This window comes from Phascolarctos cinereus, unplaced genomic scaffold (assembly GCF_003287225.1).
Source record: "Phascolarctos cinereus isolate Bilbo 61053 unplaced genomic scaffold, phaCin_HiC Scaffold_726;HRSCAF=1367, whole genome shotgun sequence".
Lineage (NCBI taxonomy): Eukaryota > Metazoa > Chordata > Mammalia > Diprotodontia > Phascolarctidae > Phascolarctos > Phascolarctos cinereus.
Genome location: NW_027556098.1, coordinates 45,299,423 through 45,322,481, shown reverse-complemented (window position 1 = coordinate 45,322,481; position 23,059 = coordinate 45,299,423). Strand labels below are relative to the sequence as shown.

Sequence of the window (23,059 nt, the reverse complement as noted above, 5' to 3'; positions counted from 1 at the left end):
GCTCTGGCAAGAATGTGAGTCAACTGTTAAATTTATATGACAAACCTTCAAATAATTAAGGGGGTGGGAGGCAAAAAGGAATATGCATTTATTAAGCACCTACCATATTCCCTATTATCATGCTAAGTGCTTTACAAATATCTCATTTAATCCTCACAACAACTCTGTGAGGTAGAAGCCATCATTTCTCCCATTTTACAGTTGAGGAAATGGAGGCAGAGGTTAAGTGACTTGTCCACAGTCCAGATACATGCTATTATCACCATTTTATAGTTGAGGAAATTGAGGCAGACAGAGGTTAAGTGACTTGCCCAGAGTCATATAGTAAGCTAAATATCTGAGGCTAGACTTGAATTTAAGTATTCCTGACTCTAGATCTAGCACCATCCACTGTGCCATTAAGCTGTCTCTAGGCAGCCAAAAGACATCTATCATGTAGTTTTCCTTCCCCCTCTCACTTAAGTGCTCCTCTAGTTAGGTTAGACATTTCCAACAGGACACTCAGAACTGAAGACAATATTATAGAGTATGGTAGTATTGTACTCTGCTCTAATAAGATCAAATGATCACATTTTTAAAGATTTAGAGCTGGAAAGGACCTCTGGGTCCATCTATTTCAAACCTCTCATTTTACAAGAAACTTTTATGAAATTTTATGAAGAAACTTAGGCTCAGATACGTTAAATGACTTCCTCAAAGTCACATAGTAAGCAGCATAGCAGAGATTTGAACCAAAGTCCAACACCCTTTTCAACCGTACCATGTTGCCTCCTATTTGACTGTAAATGCAAAGTCTTATACTTAGATTCAAAAAATTAATGTTGAAGTTTTAAGTAGTACTTAGGTATTACTTTGTGCAAGCTCAACGGTGAGATGCTAGCCAAAACAATCTAATGCAGTCTTAGGCAACAATAAGAAAGACATGGTATACCAAATGAGAAAAACAATAATCCTAAGTTAAGTCTTGCCCCAAGCAGATCACATATAGGATATTTTATTTAGATCTTGGATCCACATTTTTAGAAGGACATGGACAAACTAAAATTCAGAGGAGAGCAACTTGGATGATGAAAGCCTTGAGATCATGCCATAAGAGTACTGGGTAAAGGAATTGCGAATATTTACCTTGAAGAGAAGATTTAAGGGGAACATGATGACGGACTTTGGGTATTAAAAAGATTTTCACTTAGAAGAATTATGCTTGTTAACATTAGCCCCAAAAAGTATAATTAAGAGTCATGGGGAAAAGTTACTAAGAAGCAGATTTCAACTCAAAATAACAAAAAGCTTCCTAAGGATCAGAGCTATTTAAAAGTAGAATGGACTACTTCTGAAGTGGGTCCTTTTTACTGTAAGTCAGATGACCATTTGTCAGGTATAGTTTAAAGGGGATTGTTTTTCAAGGAAAGGTTGGCCTAGCTGGCCTCTGAAAACCTTTTAAAAATTCTTTGAGAATCTGTTTTTATGGATCACCTCAAACCGCCAATGATGTTAAAAGGTTTCTGTACTTTATACACTAGATCAGGCCTACACAACCTGTGGCTCACCAAAGGATTTCCTCTACATTTTTCACAGGCTGCCCAAAATCCTTTGGCAGGCTATAGGTTATGTGGACTGCACTAGATGATGCTATAAATACCTTTTTAGCGAAACATGGTCTTTTTGTTGTTTTACCTTTGAGTTGGCAAATTTGCATTAGATTTATTCACATTTGGCAAACAAATTTTCAAGGTCAAAGCCTGCCTCTACAAAAATGGGAAATCTAAGTGCAAATCAGTAGCAATTAATTAACAATGAATTTAAATTTTTTGTAAGAGTACAATCTTCAGAAATAACATTTTTCTTTTATGAAATCTTTTAACAATGATTTTATTTAATACAAGAGCAAGCCAATAATGTAGATCAGTATTTTTAGACATCACAAACAAAATTCTGCTTTTATGTTACTGAGTAATAGTTATTCATCATCTTACTGGTAATGAGGGTAATGCTGTGGTTGTGGTCTAATCATATTTTCCAACACAACAATCATCACATATTATAGTGATTTCTCCCTCTTCTCTCTTTATACTGGCTTCCCCACTGACCACAAATATGCCCAGGTAATTCCCATTAAGAAAAAAACACCAAAAAAAAAGAAATAAAAACACCTTTATTTGACCCAGTCAACCCTGGATATCCCATAGGTCTTTCAAAACCTACAACTGTAATGTAGAATGCATTATTTTAAGTCTTTCCCTTCTGCAAATATACTTATTTCTGTTGAAGGCAGAGACTATTTGCTCTCCTCAATACTACATCTATCCAAGCAGCTAATAAGTCCTGTTGATTCTCTCTTCCCATTTTTTGTATCCGCTCCCTTCTCTCAATTCACTAAGTTATTACCCTAATTGAAGTGTCCTTACCATACAAGAACTACTGAAATAGCCTCTAAATTGGTTTTGCTTATCCTAGTCTCTCCCTTTCTTTGAGCTATTTCCTATATACATAAAAAAAAATCCTTAACTCTAATTGGAATAGACTAATCATAGTCCCACAGAGTAGATAATAAAACACGACCCTTTCCCCTTTCTGGTAGTGAGGACTACAGAGGACTAATGCTGTATACATTGTCATACGTGGGTACTGTTGTTTTTTGCTCTATAAATTGATTAGGTAAATTCCTGGGCAAGAGAAGGGGACACTCAATGTAGCAATGACTGTGAAATAAATCAGTCAACAAGCACTGATTAAGCACCTACTATGTACCAAGGTCTGTGCTAAGCACCAGGGATATAGAGTAACCTTCCCCACCCCCAAAAGTCCCTGTGCTCAAGGAGCTCACAGTTTAATGAGGGAGACAACATGCAAACAACTACATACAAAGGTACAGCCAACTACGTAGAGAGCTGGTAGTGCAATAGTGCACTGGGTCTGGAATCAGGAGTTCAAATTTACCCTTAGACACTTAACTAGCTGTGTGGCCCTGGGAAAGTCACTTAATCTGTTTGCCTCAGTTTCTTCAACTATGAAATGGGAACAACAACAGCACCCACTTCACAGTGTTGTTGTGAGGATCAAATGAAATAATATTTGTAAAAGTACTTAGCACAGTGCTTGGCACATAATGGGTGCTATATAAACGTCTATCCCCTTCCCTTCCCCAAACAAGATATGTATAAGATAAATCAGAGATCATCAGCAGAGGGAAGGCACTAGCATTAAGGGCGACTGCAAATGGCTTTTTGTAGAAGATCAGGTTTTAGTTAGGACTTGAAGCCAGGGAGGCCAATCGATAGAGATGAGAGAGAAAATTCCAGGCAGGAAAAATACCCACAGTCAGGAGATGGAATGTCTTGTGCAAGGGATAGAAAGGAGGCCAATGTCACTGGACTGGAGAATAATGGATTTGAGTAAGGTAAAAGACTGGAAAGGTAAGAGGCGGGCTGGGTTATGAAGGGCTTTAAATAACAAACTGAGAATTTCTGATCCTAGAGGTAATAAGGAACTATTAGAGTTGCCTGAATTAAGAGGCTGATATGGTCAAACCTGGCCTTTACGAAGATCACTTTGACAGCAGAGTGGAGGATGGACTAGACTGGGGAGAAACTTGTAGCAGGGAGACCAACCAGCAGGTTACTGCAATAGGGTAGGTCTGAGGTGATGAGGACCTGGACTAGAGTGGTGACAGTATCAAAGGAAAGAACAAGAAACAAAAATGATGCAATAACACAGTAAATCTTATTTTTAAAAAATTCTTAATGCAGAGGTATGATGATAGCACTTTTATAAAGTGTCCAGTCTCTTAAAAATCAAAAAAACCTCTACAACCACCTCAGTGTGGCACTTAGTCTTCCATAATCTGTCTCCCACTTACCTTAACAGACATTTCATATTACTTCCCTTTGACATTTCAGTCAAAATGGATCATGAGCTAGTCTCCAGAATTGTATCTCCTATTTCTTTGCCCTCTGCATAGGGCATTTCTCAAACTTGGAATGCAATCCCTCCTCACCTCTATCAGAAGCTTTATCTTCTTTAGAGTCTCAGCTCAGGTGCTACCTCAACTATACAGCCTTACCCAACTCCCCTAACTGTTTGCTCTCTTCTGCCTCAGGTTACCTTGTATTTACTCATCTACATGATACATCCTCCCAAAAGAACATAAAGTCCTTGAGAATCTGGATTTTAAAAAAAAAAATGTATCCCAATACCTAACACAGTGCCTTGCACAAAGTATGTATTTATAATAAAGATCTGTTGAACTGAATTTTGTGTAACTAGTTATTTGCTGAAGCAAAGTAAGTTTTGCAGTAGATGAGGGGGGAAAAGAAGGAAAAGAAAGGTAGCCTCACTGAAAGCAGGTGGATCAGATATTTTACTTCCATTTCTTCTCTTCTGGTTACATAAAAATGGAATATCAGTCTGGCATTGTACTCCTGTAACTAACATGAGTAAAGGGTTTCTTAGTATCTAGGAATCATTAGGTGACATCCATTTGAAGTTGCATGATATGAATGTCTGTACTTTTGAATTCTCAAAAACCTGGGCAAGGTCTGTCTTTGGGGCAAACAGGCTACAGAAGTACACCTGCATTCCACAGAGCACAAATCTGGAAATGTGAATTTCCAAAGGCATTGTGCACTTGAATCCAAGGACATGAACTAAATAGGTAAAATGCAATAATGGAACAGGGCAGAACAAAATACTAGTTTTTGTGCAAATTTTTTCTAGAACCAGGCTCAGTTTCCATGTTTAAACTGGCAGGACTTATTTTCAAGAGAAATAGCCAGATCTGACTGTTATTAGGCAGGATATCTGTTTTTTGGTTTTATTGATGCTTTTGGTTTTTTACACCATCACTTCCAAATATCTGCCTCCCCCTCACCATAAATCCATATTTATAACAAGGGAAAATGGCAAAGCAAAAGCAATTGACATACAGATCAATTCTGGCAACACATGCAACATTCTGTACCTGTCACAGTACATCACTATTTAAAGGAAAGAAATGTATTTCAGCACCTGTCCCACTGGCTAACTTGTTCCCCAACGCCTTTGTACCTTTTTATGGGCTAGCTTCCTTGACTAAAACACACTCATTTCTGCTTCTTAGAATCCCTGGCTCCTTTTAATGATCAATTCAGGTGTCACCTCCTACTGGGAAAGCTTTTCTGCTCTCCCTAATTGTAAATTAATCTCAAATAATAATGTATACGATTACTAGTTTATATGTTGTATTGTGTCTGGATGTGCCTCTCCCGCCTTCTTCAAATAAGTTTCTTGAGGGCAGGGATTGTTTTTGTTTTGTCTTTGTGTCCCTAGCACTTATCATAATGCCTTGCACATCATAAGTGAATAATAAATGTTTGTTATATTGGAATAAAATTAAAATTGGTCACAGAAAAAGTGATTTAATTCTGAACTCTGCAAGTGCCATCTTATTCCTAGAACTCTATTATGTTGCTTATGCAACAGAGGTATTCAGAATTACATGAGTATCCTTGTTAATGATGTCAGATTTTAATATGGAATCACAGAAACAGAATTCTATGTAAAGAAAGCAACCTTGGATATTTGTCTAATTCAAGTCTTTCTTTTTACAGAGATAAGGAAATTAAAGAGAGGTCCAGAGAAGTAGTGTAGTGCCTACCCCAAGATCACAGTTGAATGAAAGACCAAAGTCAGTTAAACGAAGTCAGTTAGAAACCAAGTTCTCTTACTTCTAGTTCAAGGCTTTCTCACTGTCAGATACCTCATATTCCTATCTGATGTGCCCCCGATTTCCTAGTAATAAAGCAGCATTTGGATTGTTTCTTTTTTTGGGAGGGGTAAAGGGAAAGGAGGGGCATTTTACCATTTAAAGAATAAAAACAAGCTTCGGTATTAGATGGACACTAACTTTTTTCATACATTCTAGATCATCATTACCAGAACATATTCTTTGCTCACAAGTATTTCTAGGCTATAGTGCTTATTTATTATTTTAATCTCTATAAAACTAGAAAAGGGGCATTTAAAAAGAAAACCTCAAGACAGCCCTTGAAGTTACAATTACAAATATTTAAGAACATGGATATTTTATGTTCATCTTTAAAATGAACACAAAGCACATACACGTGAAGAAATCTAAAACAGCACAAAAAGAATGGAAAGGATTCCACATGTAACCTTAGTCTCTGTTATTTAATGGTTTCTAAAGAAATGAAAACTGTATGCACTAACTTTGTTTAACAAGGTAATAACAGTATATTCCTAAGTACTTAACATCAGTTCTATTGCTGCAAAATGTTGCCTGAATCTATTTGTATCATTGTAATGCGTATGGCTTTGTGTTTTTCTTTTTGTTCTGCTTTCTTAACCCATTATCACTTTTATGTCTTCCTGTTAAATGTTGTGGAAAAAAATCTAGATATCGAATAAACTCCAATAAAGTTGGATGTATTCTGAGGCAACTGAATGGCTGATTCCAAATTGATAAGAGGTTCAAAGACAACTGAGCTGGGTATGGTGGTGTATATACCAGTAATCCCTAATATCTAGGAGGCTTGTGGACTGCCTGAGGTTAGGTCTGAGCTGCATTAGCCTAAGCAATAGGGTGTCCACACTGAAGGTGGCACCAATAATGGTGAACCCCTGAGAGCAGAGGGGCTACCAGGTTTCCCAAGAAAAGCTGAATTGTCTCAGGACAGAAACAGTAGGTAAAAGTTCTTATGCAGATGAGTAGCAAGGTCAGGACTATTGAATAGCTGCTGTTCCTGGGCCAGAAAGGGAAGTCTGAAAAACCAAACCAAACAAAATAAAGTCCTTTGGGTAGGAGGTCTCTAATATACTGCCCTAGGATGTTTGCTTAGTCTAATGCTGTTAATTTTTTGTTTTATGGATATTTATTAAATTCATAGGGGAGACAGAGCTGAAAAGAATAAATGATTCACAAAGTCAGAATTCAAAAAGAACTTAACAAGACAGAACTTAATTTAACAGCATTAAATTTAACTGGGATAAGGGGCAGCTAGGTGCAGCAGTGGATAGAGCTCTGGCCTTGGAGTCAGGAAGACCTGAGTTCAAAAGTACAAAATGAGTGGGGGAGGGGGATGGCCATACAGTAGTTTGTCTGAAAAGATTTTATGGTTTTAATGGAACAAAAGCACAATACAGGTAGATAACATGGTATAAAAGCCAAAAAAGAAAATTAAAATTTAAGATTCATTAAAAGAATATCCAAAAAGGAGGGAACAAAAAATTCCTCATGAATCTGATACTATGGTATTTTGTTATTGTTTTGATGGATAATGGTTTATAGCCCAATATTTTTAATGGCTTCATTTGGATCATCTTTTTTTTTTTTGTTCTGACAGTATTTCACAGATTTCTAGAAGTATTTCATTCAAATGTTCATTTTGTTAATGTAAATATAATAGTTTCTGATAATTTATTCTATCTCCTTTCCATTGATTTTTATACCTTCTTTTTCCCTTTGCATTTTGGCAGTTTTGCTCTCACATTTAAAAAAAATCTAAAGCTAGCAAACATTTTGCTACTTTACTGGTCTTTATTTTTTTTAACCAATGTTTGATTATTTCATGGCTAATATTTATATTATTTTTTTTCCCTTGGTTTAAGTTTACTAATTTTCTAATTTTTAAAAAAGACAAGCTCAACTCAATGTCTCTTTCATTAATTTGTTAGGGATATAAATTTGCTTGATGACAGTTTTAGATGCATCCCATAAATTGAAATGTGGATTGTTACCTTTACTTTCAAAAACTATTTTCATGTCTTGATCTATGACCAATTACACACCAATTTTCTTGTAGCATCACTTTAGATCTGCATCTTTTTAGATTTTCTTCAGTCATAATTATTTTATTGGGCAAAGGTCTACAAAAGATGTATTCAAAATTTCCCTAACATGAATAATATGCATGCACATAGCCCAATATTCATACTGAAAGCTCTCGCTATCACTTTTTCAGAATTCTGTAGCTTTATTTTTGGCTCGTCAAATTGTTACTTCCTATTATTGCCTTTTACATTTCAGGTAATTCTTCCTTTAAATAGTTATTATGGAACTTGATGTGTATACATTTAATACTAAAACTGTTAGTATTTTTAAAAGATATACTTGCCCTGTTTGTCTAATAATGCTTATTATTTTGAATTCAACTTAATCCATTATCATGACTGCAACTCCTGATTTGTTGGAACTGGCTCAACTATATTGCATTGCAATGTCTCATGTTCAATCTGTATGTACCCTAATGGCTTTGTTGTATCCAGTGGGAAAATATACTGCAGGGTTGGTTTTCTTTAAATTCATTTTGTAACTCTTTTCAGTTTAATAGAGGATTTGTATCTGTTTACACCCAGGGTTAGAATGTTAAGGTGTTTCTTCACAGCCAAGCCTATATTATAACATTTTATCAACATGGAGAACAATTTATTTTACTTCACTAGTTTCAAATTCTGTCTCTGTTAATGTACCTATGCACAAATAGTTCTATATTCCTTTCTAGCCCCAAATAGGAGTGTTGTGTTAGGATTGCCCATGTCACTCTTTTCCTTTCATGTCCATATCTGCTTGACTTTCATCTGTGAAACCTATAGTTCACACTATATCTCTCTCCTATGTAAATATCCTCTCATCTCAATATTTTTTGTTTCTTTCCATTCCCCTTCCATGGGAATCTTAAGTATTTGTTAAAAGCAGCCATAGTTATTGTATCCTTTAAGATTCTCCTGCAAAATCAATCAACTAAAATGCATGTATTTAACTGAGTATGAAAGAAACAATGGTCTTTCTGTTCAAAGCAAACTATAAATAATTTTAGTCAACATTTTCATCTATTATTGTAAAGTTGTCTTACCTTGTGTTAAGGTTCAGTTTTGTGGTTGATTGCTTATTTACTGCACAAACCGTACTTTGTTTATTTTGTATGGATTTCTAAAATAATCTTATTTGGTTTTCAGAAAAAATATTTTCTCTTGAGGAGATATGCTCAAAATTCTAATTAAATCAACTCAGTTTTTATCTCATTCCCAGCAAATGTCAGAACTGACAAAAACTGGGAGGTTGAAGATAAGCACATCAGCACACTTCTCATGGATTTTTTAATTTGATCCTAACATTCTGGAAATTTGGAATTATGCTTTAAAAATACAGAAGTTTGCAGGTATTTTCTCTATCAAGGATTTGCATGTCATAATAATTGGCACATAGTAGGTACTTTACTGGAAATCAAGTACAGTATGTGAATGTAATGGAATTACTATGCCACAAGAATTTCCTAATATATGAATACCACAGGATAATATGAAAACCCATCAATGTGACCTAGGCTAAGTCACAACCTCCCTGGGCCTGAGTTTCCTCAGCTATAAAATGGGGGAGTGGGTTGGAGGGCTGAACTAGATAAGAGAAAATAGCTTGCATTTGTAAAATGTTTTAGGTTTGCAAAATCCTTTATATGTATGTTAAGCTCATCTGGTCCTCACAACAACTTTGTGAGATAGGTACTATTATGTCTAATTTCCACATGAGGAAATGGAAAATGAGAAAGGTTGTGACTTGCCTAACACATGAGGCAGAATGTGGACTCGGGTCTTCCTGTACACTGAGCTACCTAGCTGCTAGAAGTTTGGATCTTCATCCTCTATCACCGAAATTTCCAAGTTTGACAAGTGTGCCTAGATCATAAAAAGGACTGTTATTTTCTTTTCTAAAAGGTTAAGTAAAAGAATTGAGTAGGGACACCATTCTTTTAGAGATGGCCTCTAAAAGTACTCCTAAGTTTTATGAACTGAGGAAGAATGAAATAAATAGAACTAGGGGGAGCTAGGTGGTGCAGTGGATAGAGCTCTGGCCTTGGAGTCAGGAGGACCTGAGTTCAAATCCAGACTCAGACATTTGACACTTACTAGCTGTGTGACCCTGGGCAAGTCACTTAACCCTGACTACCTCACCAAAAAGCATAAAAACAAGCACACAAAACACCACAAATAAATAAATAAATAAATAAAACTAGGAAAAATATGCACAATGACTACAACACAAATGTAAAGAACAATAAAAAGAAACTGAACACTGTAAGCATAATAACCTGGAGAAGAGGTTAGAAAATGCAACCTCTCTTTTTTCATTGCAGAGGTGGTAGACTATGGTGTGGAATATTTCATGCACAATCAGATGAGGTTAATGTGAGTTTGGCTGAACTGCTTTCTTCTTTTTAAATCTTTTTACAAGGGATAACTCTTGGTAGGATAGTGAAAGATTTATTTTCATGAATTAATGTGATGTAGAAACAAGAGGTATCAATTAAAAGTTTTAAAAAAGAAAAGATATGCTCAATTTTGTGAGATAGGTAACCTTGAGACAAAGCCCGATTCCCTTGATTATTATCACATTCCAGCTCTTTTGCCATTTCATTTCCTGGATTAGAAATAGAAATTAGAAATGTCCTGGATTACAGTTAGACTTTATTTTTTTCATGTGATGTTTTATCCTGGATGTTTGGATCCTCATTCTCCATCACTGAAATTTTCGACTTTGACAAAAGTATGTCTGGATTAATTTAGGATTTTATTTCTGAATTTAGGATTCAATTCTGCTGGTCATCTGTGGAGTCTTGTCAATCAGAATTTTGGACCTTGCTGGCAACAACTCAAAGATATATTCCTGCATGACTTCCTGAAACAGGGCATGGTATGGTGTTATAAGAGCATGATTGGAAGCCAGAGAGCCTGGATTTGAATACTGCCTCTATTTGTTATCAGATGTGTGACTTTTAGACAAATGACCTCTTATCTCAGAGAGGATTGGATTAGATTAATGGTTCTCAAAGTGAGGCCTAGGCACACCTGGGGGGTTCCTAAAAACCTTTGAGGGGATTGTGAGATAAAAACTATTTTAACAATTATACCAATATATTATTTGCCTTTGTCACACTTATTCTTTCACAAGGGTACAGTGGACTTTTCCAGAGGCTACATGACCAACTGCAAACATGAAGACTAATAATTTCATCTGCAAAATTATTCTTACAAATGGACTAATCTACAGGCACTGCTGGTCTTGGTGATTTGCTTGTATTCATCCAGTTTCAGCACTAATTAATCATAGGAGACCTTCTTTTATATAAATACTCGGCAGCAAATAAAAGGTGGTGGGAAGAATGGAAGGAATAAGGGGGATATTTAAGGTGCTGAATAACTTGTTTGAAATTTCATGGTTTATCTTGAATAACTATGTTGATTTTTAATTGTACTGATGGTAGAAAAACAGTGGTGGGTAAAACTGCTGGCACCTTTGCATAAATGAAGGCAGGAGCAACAAACTATACTACAAATCACTGTATTCTTCACTACCATGAACTTGCAATTAGTCAGTTTCACTTAAGAATGTCCCAGATGAAGCAACAAAAATTGTTAATTTTATTAACTGTTAACCCTTGAGTACATGTCTTTTTAATATTTTGTGTGACCAAATGGGAACACTTATAGCTGCATACCTAAAAACAATGGTTGTCTTGAGGAAAAGCATTTGTGCGACCATTTGAGTTGAGAGTTGAACTTTTTTCACCTTTTTTCACCATTTTTACTTGGAAAAAAATGATAACCTATAGTTATTCAGACTTGGCTATCTGGAAGACATATTCTCAAAAACGAACCAAGTGAGCCTTTTATTGCAAGGAAAACAAATGACAGTATTTGTTGCCAATGACAAAATGAGATCTTGTAAGCAAAAATCAGAATTTTGGAGAATGTTTATCTACCATCAGTTTTTTCATATTTAAGGATTTTTCTGATGGGTTAGATATTATTCAATAAGATTTTTTTGATATTATATTATAAAATGTGACAACATTTTAAAGATGTGGATAGCTCACCAAAGCACTATTTTCCAAATAACTAATGTGTAAGGTTACAAAATCATGAATGGGGAAAAGATACATTCAAAATGCAAGACAGACCAACAGATAACAATACAAAAAGTTTACTGATGTGGTTTTAGATTCCACATTGCAAATGCCCTTAAAAAACTACCACTTGTTGAGTTCTGGTATAGTATCAAAGAAAAATATACAAAATCATCAGAAAGAGCTATTAAAATGCTCCTCATTATTCCATCTACTTATCTGTGTGAGGCTGCATTTTCTTCATATACTTCAAACAAAACCACTTATCGAAACAGACTACACGAAGAATGAGTTCTAATTTCTATCATGGTAAATATTGATACATAATAAACAAAAGCTCTCGAGGGTCTGAATAATTATTAAAAGTATAAAGAGAGGGAGGGAAAAAATAAAGCAAAAAGCTCACAGTAGAGAACAAAAGAAAACCTAGAAGAAAGCAACAGAATGCTAAGTAGCTTTGAAAACAATGTGTTATATTTATTACATAGGTTTTCTTGAAATGGAAATTTATTGTTCTATACTGAATCTTCTCCTGTGTTCTACTGTGCACATGGACTTTTTTTCTTTTCTCATTTTGTATTTGTTTAAAATAAACAAAAAATTCACCAAAAAAAAAGTGTAAAGAGGACCAGAGACCCAAAAGTTTGAAAACTGCTGGATTAGATAATCTCTAGGGTCCCTTCCAGCTCAAAATCTATGGTTCTTCCCCTCTTTATTCATGTTTTTTTCTTAAGAGAACAATAAATTTAAGAGTCTCTCAGTTCTATCTAGTTCCGTTACCCTTCGTAGAGTTTTCAAATTTTGTTCCAGTTGTTTTGATTTCTGATTTTCTTTTCTTGTTCTGCCACTTTAGTCTTTCAACCATAACAAATCTATTCCCAATCCACCATTTTATTAAGATTCTCTTACAATTATGCAAAGACAGTCAGTTTCATTCTTTTTCTGTGGTCACTCCTTCAATGACTCAAATTTTCTGTTTACACATACCAGATCTTCCTTTCTTTCTTCTTTTTTTTTTTTGATTGAGCCAGCTACTCAATTTAGGATTAGAGGGTTGCTTTGAGCACTGAGAAATTAAGTGACTTGCCCAGGATTGCTGAGGAAGTATAGTAAGGGTCAAGATTTTAACCCAAATCTTCTGGACTATAAGGTCAGCTGTCTATCCACTAGACCATACTGCTTCTAACTTATTGATTCCTGGTCTTAAGAGTCAGGAAGGTCTGAGTCCAAATTCTGTTGTAGACACTTATTTGTTATGTGACCCTGGGCAAGTCTTAAATCCTCTTAGCCTCAGTTTCCTCAACTTTAACACAGGAATAATAATAAGGATCAAAAAAGATATTTGTAAAGTGCTTTGCAAACCTTATAATGCTTTATAAATGCTAGTTATTACCATTATTATTTTCTTGAGTTCATTACACAGACTGAAATTGCTTCTGATAGACCCAGTTTCATTTCTGATGCTATTCCCCACTTCCCTTTTCCACATCCTCTTACTCTTATTCTGTTCTGGGTTTCTATTGCAGTATATTCTCCTGTGTACCTTGTACTCTTAATATTTATCTTCATGTTGGAGGTATTTTTCTTGTTCCTTATTTCCTCGGTTCGTATTTTTTGTTTTCTGTGAGGCAATTTTTATTACAAGCATTTTGTTTTTTCTTTTTCCTTTTGTTTCAATTGGCATATCTGGAGCTGTTTTTGAGGTGATAAAGGTGAAATGAGATTTCTCATAACATCTTACTCCACTCTCCTGCTCTAAGTCTCCCCAATTTAATCGGTAACTTCTGAAGTAGCCTCATTAAAAACCAAACCAAACCAAACTTCGAGGTTCTTTATTTCAGTCTTTCTACATAAGGTTGAATTAAGGGATTTTGAAAGCATACTGTAACAACCTGTACACCAAGGCAAACCATGTTGCCATGACCTTGTTTTGTGGAGGATCAGAAGTCAAGGTACCTTTCACTAAAATTTCAAAATGTAAATTTCATGCATTTTAAGATTACTTATGTTCTCATCTTTTACAAAGAGAAGCAAGGATGTCTTCTTTAGGCTTGCATGTAATAACTACATATACTAACAAGAAAATAAAGAGGACAGTTCATGAGTAATTATGTTCATATAATTGAAGGCCCTAGTTTCATTATGAATTGTCCCTTCTACCAAACCAAGCATTTGACTTCTATGAAAATTTTTAAAAATGCCCTTCTCTTGCCTTGGGATGTACTGAGATGGGAGTCCTAATGAAGGAAACAACTAAGTTAATGGGGGGAAAGTAAAAGGAGCATGGAAAAAAAAAATGAATTGACAAGACTTTTTTTTCTTGATCTATGATTTTATTGTTATAAATGTTATGCAAATTATAGTCTTGGAGTGGCTTTGAGTTCTGAGATTTTAAAAGACCTATCTGGGGTCACATAGCCAGTATGTGTCAGAGAAAGGATTTGAACTCAGATCTTCCTGACTTTCAAGGCAGCTTTCCATTACACCAGGATCTTTTTTGTAAAGGATAAACTCCAAAATAATTCAGGAAACTATGTGATAGAGACCTAGTCTCAGAATGATAGTGGGGCAGCTAGATGGCACAGTGGATAATGCACCAGCCCTGGAGTCAGGAAGACCTCAGTTCATATTTGGCTTCAGACACTTGACACTTACTGTGTAACCCTGGGCAAGTCATTTAACCCCATTACCTAGTAAAAAAAAAATTTTTTTAAATGATAGTGATCAATTCTAGCTACCATGCTTAAAGGTCCTTAAGAAAAATTATTCAGCTAATTCATCCTATATAGGCTGCTGCCTAAATAGGACACAAATACTTTCCTTACTCAAAATGATATGACCTATAAAAGAATATCAAAGATAATTTGTTATAGTTCTACTACAGGTGAAATCCTGTTAAAAGAAATTACTAATGATGAGGAAATTAGGGCACTGAGAGATTAAATGACTTGCCCATAGCCAAAAAGCTACCTGCCTACTGGCAGTGCCTAGATTAGATCCAGGTCTTAATCCAATATACTTGGAAGAAAAAAAGAGAGATTTTTGTATTATGAACTTGATAGTTATATTTCCACAAGCAAAGAAAAGAGAATTACTTACAAAACTGTGACTCTAACACATACAGCATTTTCCCAAAGTAAACATTAAATTAATATGGTAGCATCAACGCTATCTTTGTCTGTGTCCCCTTCTAAACTTCATTTTGTTCTTGTATTTTTTCCAGTGTGCCTTTCAGTTAAGTTATATGGTCTCTCTACACTTTGAAAAACATGGATTGGTGGAAAATTAGAAGTCATTTGTTAGGGAAAGATTTTCAAGGTAATATTAGCAGCTAATATCTTTAACAGAATTAGATCAGTATTTACTAAATAATTCAATCATATCAGAGGAAAAAATAACTAAAAAGACCATATTTTCTTCATCACAAATAAAGAAGAAACTAAATTCATTCATGTATTCTAGGTAAAATCGAATTGTTGACAAATATAACTCCATACTTTTTTACTTTACCTGAATATCTTGCAGGCAAATTTCATGTGCATCCAATGAACATTGAAGTCTTGGTTCCAGTAGTTTCTTAAGATTCCCTATTGGTTCATTGATGTCTATGGCCTGACTCACACATTCTGCAGGAGTGTAGGTCTGCTCTACAATGCTAAATGCAAAGGATACAAAGGTTAACAGTTGAATTCCTTGTTGAGAAAATAACTTTAAAGAAATATTAACTTATTGATATAACTCAGCAATGTCCAAGATGTATTTTAAAATATTCCCAAATTATCAATAAGTATCTGTGCCCACCTCCCTCTTGATATATATGTAATGGGAATATTACATTTAGATAATAAAGCATCCTGTTTTTAAATTACTTGAGTTTTTTTGTAGAGAAAGATTAACTCCTTTCCCAAAATCTGAATGTAGACCCTCGCAATACAAATGCATCAAAGTAACATAAACTATATCAACTTTCAATAGACACACAGCCCAAATACTGTCACTAAAAACTTGTACAATCATCAATTTACTAAACAGACTACCTCATCACTAAGAACATGAAATCCTAGAAAAATGAACACAGTAAATATATTTGACAAAGTCAAAGAACGGGGAATTCTGGTAAAGTACTCTATTTACAACACACAGGTTACCAGTAACTCCTTTTCACTCATATAGCTACTACTTTCATTTAGACATTCATCACTTATCATTAATAAGAAAGTTTGCTAATCGATCTTCTTGCCTTCAATTTCTCCCCTCTCTAAAACTCTTCAGAGATATGTGAAATTGCAAGAATTACTACACCTTCTCTAATAGAAAACTTTTAGTGACAACTCTTTAACATAAATGCCTTTAGGCTATCAAAGTCTTCAACAATTTGCCATTGAACTCTGAACCCTTTCCTTATTTCAAATTACATCCCTTCCCACCCTCTCTGTTCCAGGAAAATTTCATTACTATTTCCCCAATCCTGTAGTCTGTATATGGGCCTCAATTTCTTCATTTATAAAATAAAGAGATCAGGAGATTACCAAGGTCCAAGGTCCCTCCTAACTCTAAATCTATTATCTGTTAACAAATATGACTGAAAAGTTAAATAAAGCAAAATACAAGAGATATCACAAGGAAAATAAATGCCTATTGAAATTAAATTAATGCAAGTTCCAGCATAGGCACTTACTACCCCATGAAGCCTCCCTTTCATAGCTCCATAGCTTACAATTATCTTTCTTCAAATGTTCTTGGGAGTACTTTGTCTGTATTTCTCCTGTTCCAGTTTCACATTCCATCTTCTATGATACTTGTGTATACAACATAAATACTTATTTATATCCCTTTGGGGCATTCCCACTCTTTCTCTAATCTTCAATCTCTATCTACTGATTGCTTCCCTGCTGCCATGCCTCACCTCATTTGATCCTACAGTCCCCCTATCATCCAGTCTCTTTCCCTTCCTGGCTAACCCCCTTAATAAATCCATCTATGCCAGTTATCTCCATTTCTCTTCTTAGTCACTCCTCAACCCTTTGCAATCTGGCTTCTAACCTCATCATTCAACTGAAACTGTTCTCTCTAATGTTACTACTGATCTCTAAACTGCCACATCTAAGCGTTTTTTCTTAATCCTAATTGCTACCTGAACCCTGATACTGTTAATTACCTTCTCCACCTGGACACTCTTTTCCTCTCTGGGTTTTCATGACACTGATTTCTCCCGGTTCTCCTCCTACCTCTCCAACACTTACTTCTTGGTCTTCTTTGTTGGTTCTTCATACATATTGTTCTCACTAATTGCAGGTATTCCCCAAGGTCCTGTCCTGGGACCTCTTTTCCATTTGCTCTATTCCATCTTACTTGCACCAATTGTCAATCTCTACATGATTTCCAGGTGTACATACTGTTATCTGTCCTTCGTTTTCAAAGAGGGTGATGTCTTGACTCATGAATGAATTGGATTTAAGTGAGGCAGAACTGTACATATCATCAGCCTCACTCTTTTTTCCAGAGTCATCAAAGTCCAATAGTAGCACAAAAGTCAAGACAGCTGGCAATGGTCCAGGATGCAGTGGACAACCTTGGCATCTTCAATGCCTGACCAAGGTCTAATAGCTCCAAAATCCCTGCTTCAGCCACCTTCATGATCCTTCAAACAAACTGTTCTTATTCACCCGGGAAGTCTTCACATGCTTGGGGTAGACATCCCCTTAATTCACCAACAGGTTTGGGGGCCTCTCAGTTACCCTCAACCTTGTTTAGTCTCTTGTCTGACCTCAAGTTTAACATCCTCCATTGCCTCTTGTATCTTGTATATTTCAAATTCGACGTCCCATAGACACCTGAAACTCAACATGTCTAACATGGAACTCAGTACGGTGCCCTGCCTTCCCAACCTCCCCCTTTCTGAACTACCTTATTACTATTGAAAACACCATCCTCCCAATTAGCTTAGGCTCTAGACTTCAGTTTGATTCTTGACTCCTCACTCTCACCTTCTCCTCACATCCAATCTATTGTCAAATCTTGTCTTGCTACCTTTACAATATCTCTTATATATGTCCCTTTCTCTTCACTCACACATCTACCACCTTTTTTTAGGCTCTCATTAACTCTCACCTGGACTATAATAGTCTTCTAACTGGGCTCAAGTCTCTCCTCACTCCAATCTACCCTTCATTCAACTGTTAAGGTCATTTTTTGAAAGCATAGGTCTATGTTTCCATTCTGTTCAATGAATGCCAGTGATTCCTATTTCTTCCAGGATCCAATATAAACTTCTTTAGTTGGCATTTAAAGCTCTTCATAACTTGACCCTTTCTTCTCTTTCTAGTCTTCCTACATTTTATTCCTTTCTATGCACCCTACAATTTGGCTACACAGCCTATTTGCAATTTCTTGAACACAACATTCCATCTCTCATTTCTTTGCTTTTGAGCTAGCTGTATACCATACCTGTAAGGCTCTGCCCTCTCTCCTTTGTCCCTTGGTTCTCCTAATTTTCTTTAAGACTCAGCTTAATTGCTACTTTCTCTAAGATTTTCCTGTTCTCTCCAGCTGCTAATGCCTTCCCCTCTCAGACTGCCTTCCATCTATTCTGTAAATATCTTGTATGTATCTAGTTATTTACACATTGTCTCTTCCATTAGAATATAAGGCCCGTGAGGTCAAAGACTGTTTTTGTCTTTCTCTCTATCCTCAGAGCTTAGCACCATACCTGCCACATAGTAAGCACTTAATACATGCTTGTTAAATGATTAAAAGACCATTGGAAGACTCCATTATTAGTATTCAGCATTACCATATCCCTGACGATGTTGCTGAGAATCGTACTCTCACAGCAGACATGAAAAAGATGGGTAGGGCCCAGAAAGGTGCTAAGCCTGGGCCTACTGGTGCCAAGATCCTTTATGAGGGCAATATTTCAAATGGGCTCCTTTCCTTGCAACTGTTAGTTCTGGTCCTTGTGAAGATTTGGTCACTCATCTGCTCCAGTGCTTCATTTTCAGATGGTTCCATTTATTGTGGGCTTGTATTCTTTGCTGTTTCTTCAAACTTAATTCTGTCTCTGGTGACTCTTGGAAGCATGGGTTGCTTGGACAGTCTTCTGAGTGGGTTATTAGTATGGATTTCATCGGGTGGTTGGGAGCCTGAAGGTTCAATGACTAGACCATCAAGGAGGGCTTTTCGAAGAACTTTGCTGATGTGTGTATTCTGGCATTGACTACATATTTCCTTGGCTGGATGGAATAATGCTGTAAACAGACTATTTCCTTATGGCCATCTCTCTATCATTTTCTTTATTCAAAGCATCCACTTTGGCTTAAGCACGCTGTTCCCTTCACTTCATGTTTACCTTTCTCCCAGGAAAGTTGAGGCAAATCATTTCTCTGAGAGCCAAGAGAGGGCTTTCAGCCCCCATAAGCCAACAGGGGGGCTTAACACTGAAAGGAAGGATAGTAGACTCTGACTACTTGGGGGAGGTGTTACCCAATTTTTTTTGCCTAGTTAAGGGCTGGGCAACAAGACCCTCAAGAAATTTAAGAATCATTATACAGTGACCTGACAAAGAGCAAGTTCAATGGGTAAATATCTTAAGAGAGGTAAACACTTAATAAATGTTTATTGATTGACAGCCAGGAGACCAGTAGAAGAGTGAGAAGAGAGATAGCATCTCAGGCCATATGATAAGTTAAAACAAGAGAATCAGACACCCTTAGTTTCTGCTTTCAGATTTTATATTTTGGAGATGTTTGAGCACAGACATATCTTGAGTCCTGATGGCCAGTTTTTTGTTCCCAGCTGCTGTCATCCTGGGGCCATCTTTGAATGGCCTCCAGTTCTATTGTGACTTTCTCATGTTTATGATTTGGTAACACCACAGCTGTTCTGACTTTGAAGGGTGTCTATATTTTTTGGCTTTGATCACTTCTTTTCCTTTGCTGAGAGTGTGCCTTATGCACTCTTCCCCTTGCGTGTTTTATCTATGAGCACTTAGAACCCAAGTCTATATTATTTATTCCTAGGCATGAAATATAGTCTTGGTCCTGGTATGAATAAAAAAATGAGACTAATATCAACTGGTGGGATATCTCAGGTGTTATTTATTTTGCTTAGGCTCTGGTCCCCCTAAGGGGCTGATTGAGCTACAAGGCATTAATGATTTTTAGCTCATTTGTAGTCATCTATCATCAACAACTAGAATGGAGATAAGCCTTCTTGAAATTAACATTTATATCAAATGTTCTCAGAAATGTTCTTAGTTGCTAATTCCCTCCCCTCTAAGATTGTCTTTCATTTATCCTGTAAATATCCTATACCTACCTAGTTATTTACAGGTTGCTCCTCCATTAGAATGTGAAGCCCATGAGGTCAGGGACTGGCTTTACTTCTCTCTTTATCTGCAGAGCTTATCTGCCACATAGTAAGCACTTAATAAAAGCTTGTTGACTGACTGAAAGATCATTGGAAGACCCCTGATTTGCTCAAACCAGCCTCCACTATTTATGTGTATATGGCTGAGAATATTGCTGAGATTTGTACCTTAGAAAGAGTAGGAGCTCCTCAGAATGATCAAGCTGCTTATGTCCATGACCCAAGCATGTTCCATTTAGAAAGGACATGAAGAATTGCACCTGTGTTTAGTCTTGCTGTTTACTTATATTCAGTAAAAAGGTTTTTTAATGTAATATTTTTCTTCCAATTACATGTAAAAACAATTTTCAACATTTGTTTCTTGGAACTTTTGAGTTTCAAATTCTCTCTCTCCCTTTCCTCCCTCCTCAGTAAGAAGTAAAAAGTTGTTTGGTTTTTTTTTAATTATCTGCTGCATGATTCAATCTTGCCAGATTGTGAATTTAGGGGCCAATCTGTCCCTGGTAGCTAGTCTGGACCAGAAAATTTCAGAACCAAAAAAGCCCTAGTTCAATGGTTATTAAACTCAAATAGAAACAAGGGCAATAAATCATACAAAAAGATGCCTATAGGACAATTATGACTTATATTTTACAATTCAATATTATCTATATTTTATTGTATTTTTGCTTATTTGCTTATTGTTAAATCTTTCCCAATTACATTTTCATCTGTTTTAGGCCACACTAGGGAGTGTTATGGGTTGCAAGCAGTCCATGGGCTACATTTTGATACCCCTGATTTGGTCTAGCCCCTTGATTGCATAGGAAGAAACTAAGGTCCAAAAGTTGATCAAGGTTAAACAGCAGGGCAGTAACAAGCTGAACTGAGAATCCAGGTTTCTGTTTTTGGTAAATTGTGATATAGAATCTTAATATGCTGCTTTAATCTTAATCCAGAGCTTGAAAATCTGTTGTGGATCTATGAATGAGCCACCAAATTTACGAGGGAGAAAAATAAGTCACGTTAAAAATATCCTTCAGACTGCCAAACACAGCTTCATCTTTTTTTGTTTTTGTTGGGAAATAGCCAATGGGATATAAGAAAGAAGACACTGCAGATAAAAGTTTAAAACTGAATGACTGCATATTCACATTTTACATCAAATACTTACTGTTTAGAAATATACAATCTAGTTTTTGTCATTTGATAAGCCCTATCTTCAATCATATAGTGAACAAAAAAGCCTAGAAGCAGCTACCTACTCAGCAGACTTGCCAGATTTTATAAATACATTCTGAAAGCAGATCTGTTAAAAATTTTCTGAATAAAGTAGTCAGTTTTTGAGAAGAGGGAAAAGGCCCCACATAATTAAACTGGGGGCAGAAAGGAGCATAACCAATACAACTTGTAATTCTGAACCACTAAGATGTATACAGGGAGGCCTGGTGAGGAATTTCTTTCTCTGAATGCAGGCCAGCTCCTTCTCTGTTAACTTGTAGTCTTAGAAAGTTGTCTACAGAACTGAGAGGTTAAGTAATATGACCAGGGTCACAAAACCTGAACTAGTCAGAAGCAAGACATGAACTCAGAGTATTCCTGGCTACAAGATCAACTTTCTATACACTATAGCACACCACCTATTTAATCAAGAGACAAACCAGTAAATAAACCCTGTGCTGCTTTTAGTCAATAAAAACTTTGGTTTGATTTCAGTGAGGAACATTAAATGATGCAAATGAAGATTAATACAATTTGTACCTTTCTTCTGTGCATTCTTGTTTCTCTGTTCCATCAATTTCAATTTCTATCAGCTCTTCTGCTTCTCTTTTAGTCATGGCTGGGAAAAAAAAAAGAGAACGGTCCTGCAATAGTTAGATTTTTAAAGTCTAAATCTAAACACTACAGAACTGCTGATAGAGACTGAAAATATAAACCAGATCATAATGTGCATTTCCTCCAATATTTCTTACCTGAGGCTTAGCCTAGCTACATTTGAAATGCAATGTCAATCACTGGATAGACACTAATTTTTTAAATCACAATAACTCAATTTTTATCTGTCCTTTAAAGTCTACAAAGCATTTTAGTCACAACAATCCTGTGGGATAGGTATAAAAGTACATAAAGTAATTCAGAAATGTGATTCATATTTTGGGAGATAAAAAACTCATATCATCACTGAATACACAAGAACATTTTTTTAATAAAATAGAATTTTTTGGTTGGTTAGATTCTAAGTGCCTTACATAGCTGCCCAAAATAACACTCATTTCAATATTTCTAAGACCTATGATTTTATCAATGTGGATTGTAAACCATATGTGTAGTAAATCTAGGAACAGAGTGTATATGTGTTTCCCCCTCCTTCCCCCTAGACACCTTGCTTTCTAGTGATCTTAAAAAAAGAAATTTCTATTTGCCTACAAGTTGGATGCCACCAAGGTCCTACCAATAAAGTAGTGCTTTCTATATATGGAAAGTCTATGGGGGTAGTAAGCTATGATTATATTTTTGACCATCCCATTTTCTCCGCCTACTGGTTACAGAAAACGTTCCTGGGAAGCATCTGCCTGGTACTGTATCTTATTATCAAGGAGATCCAAATTCTAGGGTGGTATGCAATTCATGATGAGAACTAAAATCAGGGAAAATAACATTTGGCATTTTTACTAAGGAAGGAGGCACCTTTCAAATCTCACAAGTCAATATCTTTTTCTGAGGCAAAAAATGACAATAGTGTACATTATTCCTGAAAGAAAAACCTTATGGAAAAGGAGGTATGTACAGGCTTCGAGAAGATTATGCTTCAAAAGAGG

The 23,059-nt window shown here is 35.9% G+C and overlaps 1 protein-coding gene across 3 annotated transcripts in view; it reads right to left on the bottom strand.

Moving 5' to 3' along the window:
- The window catches only part of GABPA (GA binding protein transcription factor subunit alpha), a 64,477-nt gene that overhangs the window by 33,752 nt on the left and 7,666 nt on the right, over nucleotides 1-23,059 (bottom strand). For all 3 annotated transcript variants that reach the window (XM_020995873.2, XM_020995874.2, XM_020995872.2), the window contains 2 exons: nucleotides 22,002-22,080; nucleotides 15,405-15,549 (listed from right to left, as the gene is read on the bottom strand). In XM_020995873.2, the coding sequence (XP_020851532.2) occupies nucleotides 15,405-15,549; nucleotides 22,002-22,080 (224 nt within the window). The remainder of the gene's footprint in view (nucleotides 1-15,404; nucleotides 15,550-22,001; nucleotides 22,081-23,059) is intronic.